The 12,395-nt window shown below is 37.7% G+C and overlaps 1 protein-coding gene across 6 annotated transcripts in view; it reads right to left on the bottom strand.

Annotated features, from left to right (window-relative positions):
* Nucleotides 1-12,395, bottom strand: part of ttll3 (tubulin tyrosine ligase-like family, member 3) — a 77,547-nt gene that overhangs the window by 28,551 nt on the left and 36,601 nt on the right. For 5 of the 6 annotated variants that reach the window (XM_069936746.1, XM_069936749.1, XM_069936748.1 and 2 more), the window contains 3 exons: nucleotides 9,133-9,319; nucleotides 6,681-6,739; nucleotides 5,600-5,719 (listed from right to left, as the gene is read on the bottom strand). In XM_069936746.1, coding sequence (XP_069792847.1) covers nucleotides 5,600-5,719; nucleotides 6,681-6,739; nucleotides 9,133-9,319 — 366 coding nt within the window. Of the gene's footprint in view, nucleotides 1-5,599; nucleotides 5,733-6,680; nucleotides 6,740-9,132; nucleotides 9,320-12,395 lie in introns of those variants that run through there. The other variant, XM_069936750.1, reaches the window with a different exon arrangement.

Raw genomic sequence — 12,395 nt, 5'->3', positions numbered from 1 at the left:
ACAGTCTGTTTCATCTGGTTGTGAATAGTGATAATGAAAAAGAGAATGAGAAAAAAAAAGAATATGGGAAGAGAGGGAAGAGACAGCTAGGGCAGTAGCTATGATCTTTGAACCTTCTTTGGCCGCAAGGGAAATGCTGGAAGATTGGAGAATGGCAAATGTAGTCCCCTTGTTTAAAAAAGGTAATAGGGAGAATCCTGGGAATTATAGACCAGTGAGTCTTATGTCAGTCAGTGGTGTGTAAACTAATGGAGAGGATTCTTAAGGATAGGATCTATGAGCATTTGGAGAAGTACAGTCTACTCAAGAATCGTCAGCATGGCTTTGAGAAGGGAAGGACATGCCTCACGAGTCTAATTGAGTTTTTGAGGAGGTAACAAAATAAATTCATCAGGTAGGGCAGTGGATGTGGTCTACATGGATTTTAGCAAGGCATTTGACAAGGTCCTCCACGAGAGACTCATCCAGAAAGTCATGAGTCACGGGATCAATGGAAAATTGGCTGTATGGATTTTAAAAATTGGCTTGTAGGAAGAAAGCAGATAGTAGTGGAAGGAAAGTATTCTGCCTGGAGGAGTGCTGCACGGATCAGTTCTGGGACCCCTGCTCTTAGTGATTTTTATAAATGACCTGGATGAAAAGGCAGATAGATGGGTCAGTAAGTTTGTGGATGACACGAAGGTTGGAGGAGTTGTGGATGAAGCTGAAGGTTGTCAAAGGTTTCAAGAGGATATAGACAGGATGTGAAGTTGGGCAGAACAGTAGCAGATGGAGTTCAATCCGGATAAATGTGAGGTGATGCCATTTGGAAGTTCAAACCAGAAGGCTGAGTACAGGGTTAATGGTCTGTTAGTTAAAATTATGGATTAACAGCGGGACCTTGGGGTCCAAATCCATACATCCCTCAAAGTTGCTGCACAGGTTTATAGGACAGTTAAAAAGGCCTATGGGATGTTGGGCTACATTAATAGGGGTAATGAATTGAGGAGTAGAGAGGTCATGTTGCAACTCTACAAATCTTTGGTGAGACAACACTTTTTGTATTCAGTTCTGGTCACCTCATTACAGGAAGGATGTGGAAGCTATGGAGAAGGTGCAGAAGAGATTTACCAGAACGTTGCCTGGAATGGGAAACAAGTCTTATGAGGCAAGGTTGGCAGAGTTGGGATTTTTCACTTTGGACTGTAGAAGGTTGAGAGGAGACTTGATAGAAGCAAAGCTAAGGTGGATAGCCAGCACCTGTTTCCCAGGGCAGGATCAGCAAACACCAGAGGACATGTGTACAAAGTAAAGGGAGGGAAGTTTAGGGGATACATCAAGGGTATGTTTTTACACAGAGAGTTTTGGGTGCCTGGAATTCCTTGCTTGGAACAGTAGTGGAGGCCAAAACATTGGGGGCATTTAAGAGTCTCTTAGACAGACACATGGATGAAAGAAGAATAGAGGGTTATGGGGTAGGGAGGATTTAGTATTTTTTTTAGGAAGGGATCTATGGGTCAGCTCAACATTAAGGGCCGAAGGATCCGTACTGTGCTGTAGTGTTCTATGTTATATAAAAATGTTCCACTTTCACTAATATTGGAGGCTAGCACATAAGTGGTCAAAATAAATCTGAATCATAGAACCATAGAACACGAGAGCACAGAAAACAGGCCATTTGGCTCCTCAAGTCTGAACTGACCATCATCTCCCTAGTCCAGCTGACCTGCTCCCATTCCATAACTCTCCAAGCTTCTCCCATCCATGTACATATCCAATTTATTCTTAAAACATACAATTGAGTCCAAATTCACCACATCAGATGGCAGCTCGTTCCACACTCCCACCACTCTCTGCGTGAAAAACTTCCCCCTAATGTTCCCCCAAAACTTTCCCCCTTCAGCTTAAAACTATGACCTCTCATATTTATCTCCCCCATTCTAAGTGGAAAAAGCCTATTTGCATTCACTCTGTCTATACCTCTCAATCATTTGAAACAATGTCTAATCAGAAGTGTTAAATGGAAGGTCCTTCTTGACTATTTTCTAAGATATCCACCATCACTAAAGCTAGTCTTCAGACAATTTACAGTAAATCTCTGCATGTGGTATCAGGAAATGGCTATGGGACCAGACAACATCCTGGCTGAAGACCCATATATGCTCCAGAATGTGACGTGGTTCTTCTTGTATGGTTACTAACTATAGCACTAACCTCACAATAAGGAAAATTGCCCAGGTAGGTTCTATCCACAAAAATAAATGAATATAACTAATTAGTATACTGAAGGTGCTGTTCAAAGAACTATCAAGTAGAAATTACTCACCAATAATCTACTCACCAAGGACCAGTATGGATTTCAAAAGAATCACACCAGATCTTATCTTGACCTTGCATCAAGCATGGGCAAAAAGCAGAATTATGGGGAACTGAGGAGTTAGAAGCTACAAGTTCACTGGGAAAATGTTGCCATGGGAACAGATTATAACTAGGCCTGATAAAGATGTACTTAGAAAGCATTCTATATGCAGAGCAGTGAAGACATCTTTTCCAAATGGAACTGATGCCTAGACAATTAAAATGATAATTTCTGATATTTATAAATTTTCACTTAATCTCAGGTATAAACAGATATGATGTAAAGGTGTATTGGAGTTACATCACAGATCATCTATGATCTCAATGAATGAGAGACAGTTAAGACAGGATTAAACTTCTTGGTCCAAACAATTTATTGCTGATGTAGAATAATCTGTGCAATTTGACAAATCAGAAAAAAATGGAAAGGAAATAAAAGGATGACAGGTTAAAAAAAAACTGAGTTATAAAAAGATAGAAAATTCAAGATTGAGTTCTGAAGGCTGTCTTTGAATGTGTTAGACTTTGTTAAGTTAGTGCAGAAGGCCACAGTCAGGCAGGCAGATTGGAAGTGAGGTGGCTACTTAAGCTGGCAGGCAATCAGGAGCACAGGGTCATCCCTGAAAATTGGATAACAATTTACGAAAAGACAGGTGCTTATTTTTAGTTAGCATCACTGTGAGCTCCTCCTGTGTTCCAGGCACAGAGAAGGCCCAAGCTATTGAGTCATACTGCACGGAACAGCCTCTTCAGCCCAATTCATTCATGCTGACCAAGTTGGCATTCTGGGCTCGTCTCTTTTGCCTGTGTTTGGCCCATATCCTTCTAACTCTCATATTCATAGATTCATAGCCAAAAATCACTTTCAGGAATGTGAAATGCAAAAAGGAATATAAATAAAAATTAGAAATGGCAATGTATAGCATCTTTTTTAAGCAATCACAACATAAAATTTGATTTTAACTGGAGGGATTGCATGAAAGACGATTTCAAATTAATGTCACGCCAATCGCAAATTGGACTGGATACTTAAATGTATGGTTCATTTTGGTGCTCCTGCTTTGTTCCTAGCATCGACATCATTAATTTGTACTGCATGTTTATATCTATCCCCAGGTTTTTGTGTCTAGCTGTGGTGAGATAACATTCTTGATCTATTAATCCTGAGGATATGGTGAAGGCTTTTGCATCTAGCAAGTTCAAACATGCTAGGTTGATCTGAGGAGCCCAGTGAAAATGGGCTTCTTCCACCTCCAGGAGCAGAATGGGCAACGCTGTTGTATAAAAAAATGTAAAACATGTTGCAGAAACAGTGATAAAATATAAACATGACGGTGTATTCAGGACTCAGTAGTCCATGGCTCATATAAGGATCATTACTGAGGTGAAAATAAAGTTATTAAAACTCATTCACTAAATGAAAGTATGGATAATGTATAAAAATAGCAAAAGTACTCAAGACACAGCACAGATAAGAAACATTGGCTTAATGTGACGTGTGGGATCAGAAAGATTAATTAGATGATGAGGAAAATCTCTGTTGTATTCAGGATGATGGCTTTGCTATCCTTTTGAAGAAGGGAGTTGAATAGACCTGTTTAAATGCAAGCCCATCACCAGCGAGGTAGACTGAGAGGGAAACATCTCCATATGCTGGTCCAATGTTCCTATAAACCATAGTGATGTAGACAGTGATGGTGTTGCCAAAAGCTTTCTCAAAGTATAGACATGAAGGTAGAATTACTACTGCCATTCTGAGCATTGTTTTATTATGTTTCTTAGTGTCTGATTGGTAATTCCACCCTCTTTCTATAGTTTGCTTTTTTCTGAGAACTATTAACAACCTTGATCTCCTGCAGAGCTACAGAAATGTAAAAAGTGAAAGATAACTGATAGCGGGAGAAAAGGAAATGCACAGAAATTAAACCGATATTTTGTGTTTGGCTTCATGGAAGAACACATAGAAATTCTCTCAGAGGTTGTGGAGAATCTAGTCAATGAGGAGGCGAATAAATTAGCATTGCTTAAATAAGTACTGGAGAAATTAATGGAATTGAAAAGCAATATATCCTTTGGACTTTAGCCTAGGGTTTTGAAAAAATCAACTTTGGAAGTAGCGAATGCAGAGGTTGTCCAAAATTCCATACATTCCAGCCACGGGGGAGATTTCAAACATTTTACATGCCACAGGAACTGAGATTTGTTTATATGGTGAGTTGTGGTCTTGGAAATGCTGTCTGAAGGAAATTCAGAGGGAACATGGGATTCTGTGAAAGGCATGACACACATGCAGAGGACACATTACAAAAATCTCCAACTGCCTTAATGGTGCGCAAGACATGATTACACTTATTTATCGGGTGATTAATGAAACTCCATTGTACAACACTGAAAATAACGTGTTCCATTTTGGAATTGTTTATTTATTCACTTTTATAGATCTTGCTGCCACTATCAAGAACCCTACATTTCTGACTCATGCCTTGTAGATGATCAAAAAGCTTTGTGTTACAAGGTTAATCACTCATTGCATGACACAATTCTGACTTGTCCTGTAGCTGCTGTATTCATGTTGACTTGTGGGTCCCACCTAGCACATTAGTGATAGCAGACTCAGAGATGGTAATACCATCAGGTATACATGTTTAGACTTTGACTTGCAGAGGTTGGTTATTGTGTGGCACTTTTAAGATACAAAAGTGTTTTAAAGGCATTTGGGCAGGTACTTGGATAAGAAAGGATATGGGGCTAATGAAGACAAATGGGATAAGTGTAGATAAGAAACACAGTTGGCATGGATGTTGGGCCAAAGGGTCCTTTTCTATGCTGTATAATGCTATGACATTCATGTACAGTTCCTACTCTTTTGAATGAATATTGAAGCTATTTTCCTCTCTAGCCAGTATCATAAACTACCTAATTCTTGCACATCTTCAAACAATTTCATCAGCAGATCTTACCTTTACTGCCAAATTAACAAGCTGCAATACAAATGGACATTGACTTTCATGGTGAAGAGAATAATCACAATGAAGTGGAGATCCTATGTTTTGATATTAATATGGAAAGCCGTTCCTTACCTTGCAAGCCTTCATTTTAATAGGCAGGTTTGGTGGTAGTCAGCAATGTAACTGAGATTCTATGTTTGTGATGAAGGAGTTTGTTATGTAATGGAATTTATACTTTGTATAGAACAGCAGTCGTCACAAATGGAAGAGTCCAGTTTGTGAAGAAAGAGTCAGTCTTATGAGGCATAGCTTACCTTTGTGGTGAAGGAACCAGCCCCAAAATAATGGTTGAAAATCTGATCTTTTTGCAGATTCTGCCCATCACTTCCATTTGTCCAGAGAAAATATGGCATTTCGTTCTTCAACAATCGAGACTGCAACATTAAACTAAATTTATTTTTACTTTTATTTAATAAATATACAAATGACTAACAGAATTTCTTTATAGTAAATACATTATTCATACATGCCGATGAAAATCACAAATAAAATGTTTCACCCTTTTTGCTGGGTCTCTCAAAGAGCAATTAGAAAATGTTGCAACACATGCTCTCTGGTCCAATAGATCTGCAAATTTCTCCACAATAATTTACAGTCCCTTTCTTTCCACCAACTATTTATTTCCCTTCAAAAAGAATTCAAAGATTTTTAAACAAAAATGTCCAAATTCCAACTACTGCGAAAATATCTCTAATCTCAATTGAATCAATTATAACAGCTTAATACTGTCTTGGATCCACTTGTTCCTCTATTCAATTACTTATTAATCTGTGAAATCCTGTGGGAAAGAAGTTTCCCATCACTGTACCTTCTTAATTTAGTGAGAATAGCCTATCAACCATCAGGATTCTGACCGTGGTAACATCGAGGTGAATCTCCACTGGAACTTTTCTGGGTTTTTTTTAGCCTTTCAATGAACGTTTGAAATTTAGTTTATTTGCCTTTTACCTCCATATGCAGATTTTTTTTTAATGTTAATGCTTAAACCTCAAGAATACTTCCGATATTACTGTGCTATCATGACTCTGCGATGACAGAAGGTTTCCCTAGTTGACCCAACCCTCAAACCAAGGTCTAGTTATTCAAATTCCGTTTTGCAGTCCTGGTCACGATGGATACTTTCACTGAAACAGTGCATGCTTTTTGTAGTTCATATCAACCAAGGAATCATGGTCAAATATACCTCTTGGTTTAACATGCTGTCATTAAAACTGTATTAAGTGGCACTGTCACTTTGAAATTGATTATTTTCTGGCCAATTATTATCAGGATACTCTCTCTCTTTCTTCAAAGTAAGTACCATTAACAATAGGTCAAAAATTATACAACACTAACCACAATGTCATGGATGTTATCTGGATCATCAGAGATGTCTTTCTCATCATCCATTTTGTCTGCATTGCAAAGTAAAACATCACATCTTAATGTCAATCCCATGTAAACTCTAAGAATTTGAATCAACTCGTGGCTTTACAGCAATATATTTAACAAAATAAGCTTCAGGTGCATGGTTTAGTATTAAATATCATGTTTTTCAGGATGTACCATTCCCCTTTTCTGCCATGAATGTTGATTGTGGAAATGCACTCCATGCAAATAAAGCAGAATTATTTTCCTTAATTTCAAGGATTTTATTTGCATGAATAAGATTACATGCTCCATTAATAGGTCAGTAAGAATGTCCAGTGATTACCTGCACTGTGCTGTCTTGGACATTTGATTCCTGCTTTCTGCTGAACAAGCTGAATATTAGGCAGGAATACTAATCACTTCTTCAGCAAGAAATGTGGGGTCATATGGAAGTTGAGTGAAGGCAATGACCAGCTTTATAACACTCCTTTGCTGAATCAATCAGAAAGGCTGAGTTAAGAGAAGTGATGTCGCCAGACAGTGGAGGCACTCAGGTCAAGGCCTCCCTGTACATGGACGATGTTGTTGTCTTCTGTTTGTACACAAAATTGGTTTGCAGACTGATCAGCATCTGTGGTAATTTTGAGTCTGCATTGGTACCACTGTAAACACAAAGAGCGAGGCAATGCTCTTTGGTAACTGGTCCAACTGGTCCACCATCCCCTTCACAATCAGGTCAAGGTGTTGGGGGATCTGGTTTGTAGGGGCCGAGGCATGCAACAAGAATTGGTCAGAGTGGATTGCAAAAGTCCACCAGAAATTGGGTCTGTGGGTGCGGCAGTCTATCTCAATAACAGGCAAGAACCTGGTCATCAGGTGTGAGGTGTGCTCAGTACTGCTGTATGTGGTGCAGGTATGGCCCATCCCCCACACCTCTGACCTAGTGGTCTCCAGAGTAATGTTCTGGTTCATATAGCGATCCAGGATGAAAAGTATCCAAAGGGATGCCATGTACAAGTAGTCAGACAACTGAGTCAAGGGTGTACTCAATGTGACCCTTATCTGGCAGAATGCTTCATTGCAGTTGCTCACAAACAAGCACCAGGACTTGGCATGGCAGGGGATAAGAGGAGCCCTTTTGGTCAGACCCTTCCTGTACAACAGGGACATCACCCACAATGTATGTTGTCCCTGGGACGACTGCGGTGAAGTGGAGACCAAGAGAAAGTTCCTCATACAACAGAGGGGGAGTAATAATGACAAAGTGCCATAGAGGTGTAAGTAGAAAATGAATGAAACAACGTACAGAGATGGAAATGTACGGAATGAAACAAAGAGTGGGAAGAGACTTTGAGCGGTTCTGCTTTTGTAAATAATTTATTGTGAATAAAGCTTATTTTTGGTAAAAAATACTCACTAGTAAGGATCACATGTGGGTAACATTTTATAAGGTGTTGGAGGACATTATCAAAAAAGAGTTAAAGTCTTTTAAGAGGAAAAGAGAAGAGCAAATTGGTGCATGGAGAAAAGAGGATTTGAAAAACTACATACAGAGGAAATGTTCAGCAGAGGTGAACTCAGGACAGGAGGAGGTTAAATCCTGAAAAATCTGAACATGCTAGGAATCTACCTCTGATCTAATAATATGGAGGGGGATCAATAGGTAGACAGCAACTGGGAGACAATCAGCATTTGCAAATTCCTTAATGTTCAATTTTAAAATTTACATTTAGACATACAGAATGGTATCAGGCCTTTTCAGCCCACAAGACTGTGCTTCCTAATTGCACTCCCAGTATGTTTTGAACGGTGGGAGGACTCTGGAGCATCTGAGAAAAACCAGGGAAAAACCTATGCAGGGGAGAACATACAAACTCCTCTCAGACAGTGCAGGATTTGAAACCCAGTCCCGATCGCTGGCGCTGCAAAGGCATTGCCCTAACTGTTATGCTTTGCTGGGACTTCTGTGTAACAATCTGTGTAACTTGCTTTGTGACATTTTATGATTTCAGATGTCAAGGATAAACCTCTGGGTTTCCTGACCAAAACTTGTACTCCCCTCCTATCTGTGTAACCCTGCATGCATTAGCATACTGCAAGTGTATTCAGAATACAGAGTATATGAAGCTTTATGGTTCTGAATTGTGTTTATGGATGTTCTAGATGTTTAAAGATGCTAAGGTGTGTGTTAGAATCCATCATATTTGTTTAAAAAGAATTCACATGGTCATTCAACTGCATATAAATCATTAAGTTTGAAATATCCACATAATGATTATTTTGTTTGATTTGTATTAACATGTTTTGTGTACAGAATGCTGTGCAATAGCATATGGTGGCATAAAATCAAAGTAAATATGCTAAAAGTCATATCGACACAAATTGCTGAATCCAGATGGGTATTTTCCTCCAGCTTTGGAGTGAAAAGTATGCTTACCATCAGAATCACCAACTCCATCAGAATCACCAACTCCATCATCTAGATCATTTTCCACAATGATTATCTTCTCCTTTTTCTGAAGATTCTTTGGTGGTTTGGACATTTTCTTCTCCAACCAACCTCTATTGTATAGACTTTGTCTGATCACTGGGTATGGTCCAAATACGGTAAATATTTTTTTTACCTAAGGAATAAGTGCATTGTTCTTTTTTTTTAAACTTTATTTAAAATTTTATGACATGAATAAAATAAAAATTACATTTAAAGAAATAATAAAAAGTAAGATAATAAAAATTAGAATACTACATCATTAAACTACACAAATTAACCCCCCCAATAATTATAACACAACATTAATCATCTAATTTAAAATTAGTCCAACCCTCCCCCCAAAATAAAGAGTGAAGAATTAATTAACAATATTGTAAATAAAATAGAAAAAACCCCACTTACAAAAAAAGGATAAAACTTAACAACAAAAAAAATTACTAACAACAAAAAAAATATCAATACTAAAATAATACCCTTAAACATATATTTAAATCAAACATAATACATGTATTTAACAAATGAAATCCACTTTAAAACTAAGTTCAAATATTAAAATCATATATCAACCACATATCTGTTATTCAAAAAAAATCATAATTAATAATACAGAATTTCCATTAATACCAAGTTTCCTTTATAATTCATTGAGAGAACAAAATCATCCCTTAAAAAAACAATCAGATAAACTTTTTATTCCCTTCCCCTCCCCTTATATAAAAAAAGAAAAAAAAGAAAAAAGTTCAAACTCTTATAAAATTCTCCATATTCTTCATTTATAACATCTTCAAAATTCTCTATCGAAATTAACTTAATTTTATTAAACTCTTCTCCCTCAATGCATTTGTACTTAATTTTCTTCTTTTTCTTCTTATAACCTTTCCCCTCATCTTCCTCTTCATCTAATTCAACACCTCAATTTTTGACTTATTATCTTCTGTGACATCATCCTCTTAAAAAAGAAAGAAAAAAGAGAAAAAAAAACCCCAAAAAAAAGAGAAAAAAAAACCTCCTAATTCCCTCTCAATTACAATCAGAAAACAAAAAGAGTTTTAAAAAAAATATTTATTTAAAAAAAAATAAAAAAAACCTTCACTTCTTAACCCAAAAATTAAAAAGAAAAAAAAAACAGGTCAGAGGTCACAACTACCTCCTCCTGTTTAAACTGCCCAAAGCGGTAACTCCCCCAAAATATTGGGTATGAGATAACTCACAGGTAGCTGATGACTTCTGGAAACTAGTGCCCACCCAGTTCCCTCTCCCAACTCCCATTTCATTAAACTATCATCATTATTTAAACTATTTAAACTCTTCTCAAAAAAAAGAAAAAAGATTTATTTTTTTAAATCAACGTTACCACTTCGGTCACCATTGCTTCCATTTCTTTTAAAAAACTGGATCCCACCTTACATCTCTACTCTCTTTGGAGACCTTGAAGGACTACATCGTTCCTGAAACTGCATGATTGGTAGAGACTGAGCAACGTCCATAACCTCTTTAGGATTGTCAAAGAACTTTGGCTAATTTCCATCCTAAAAAATCTTCAGTACTGCAGAATACCTGAATGTTCCCTTATGTCTTTTTTTCCACAACCGTTCTTTCACAGAATTAAATTCGCGTCGTTGAAACATAATTTCTTGACTCAAATCTTGATAGAAGAAAACAGGATTATTCTGAACCATCAAAGGAGATCTATTTTGCTGGGCATTTCTAATAGCCGTACGTAAAATAGTCTCTCTGTCACAATAGTTTAAACAACGGATCAAAACAGATCTTGGATTCTGTCCTGAAAAAGATTTTCTTCTTAAAACTCTATAAGCACGTTCCAGTATTAAACCTTCAGGGAATTTATCCTGTCCTAACACTCGTGGAATCCATTCAGTAAAAAAATTTTCTTGGATCTGGTCCTTCTATACCTTCTGGCAAACCAACAATTTTCACGTTGTTCCGTCTAGATTGATTCTCCAAATAATCAACCTTTTTTGCTAAATTTTTATTTTGGATCTGCAATGTTTCAATTATTCTATTTTCATCTTGCAGTTGATCCTGTGCATCGACTAAACCTTGATCACACATTTCAAATCTTTCAATGGTTTCAAGCTTAAAAGCTCCATTAATGACTTCCGCCATCGCATTAATCTTGGAAATAAACAGGTTCACAAAATTAGCTAAGTGACTCGATACAGAATATATCTTATCTTCAAGATCCTTAACAGACATTTCAACAGAAGTAGATTCAGGCATAATGGGGTCTTGCTGTTCCTTAGAGACCACGGGATCTTCTGTCCCTTCCCTTAATTTAGTATCTTTTCTAGCAGTTTGACTTCGTATAAAAATCCCTCTCAAAGTCCCCCCAGCAATGCCAGGAGACTGAAGATCAGGGTTATCTTTAAGCCAAATCTCTTTAATCATCTTCACTGAATCGATGTCTGGAAAAACCGTTGTAATTGAAGATGCATTTTGCAGCGCCACCACTGTAGCAGTCGAATGACAACTCTTTAACTCTCCAGCTGGTGGCGCCCCAGCTGATTCAACTGTCAAAGTCTGAGTAACAGCACTCACAGTGGCCGTTGTGTGAAATACTGGCACCCGTCCAGCTCTTTGGTCTGAAAGCTGTTGAATGCGACCTTCAAAGAGCCTCACCGGCTTAAAACGAAGCTTCAATGCCGAACTCTGCACGTCCTCCTCTAGATCCATTCTACGTTGAGTCCTGGCTTCTTGTAAACAAGTAGGTTCAGACAATTTCGGAAAATGTAGTTTTTTAACAGTCTGTTGATATTTTCTTTTACCTCATTTTTTGCATATAAACCATTAGGCACTAATCCAACACCTCTTATTATTTATAAACTTTTAAAAGAACTTTAACGGGCACTTAAAGACAAAACAATAAATCAGAGTCAGGAGAGGTCTGGAAGACACGTCTGTTCCCTACGCCATCTTGCCATGCCCCCGAATAAGTGCATTGTTCAATTATGTTTTATTTAGTGAAATTAATTTTAACATTTTAAGCAAGTATTACATTGGAACAACCATTACATTGCCTACTGTGAGAGTATTGATGAAACTTCCCCCCCTCCCCCTTCCTCTCCAGATGCCCAGCATTCCCACTTCAGTTGGTTCCACATATATCATCTTACCAAGCAGTCTCCTCCCTCTCACTCACCCCATCCATTCTCTCAGTTCTGATGCACACTCACAACCTAAAACATTGA

Source organism: Narcine bancroftii, chromosome 5 (genome assembly GCF_036971445.1).
Source record: "Narcine bancroftii isolate sNarBan1 chromosome 5, sNarBan1.hap1, whole genome shotgun sequence".
Taxonomy (NCBI): Eukaryota; Metazoa; Chordata; class Chondrichthyes; order Torpediniformes; family Narcinidae; genus Narcine; species Narcine bancroftii.
Note: the sequence above shows the minus strand (reverse complement) of the source record. Positions and strands in the feature narration are given on the sequence as shown.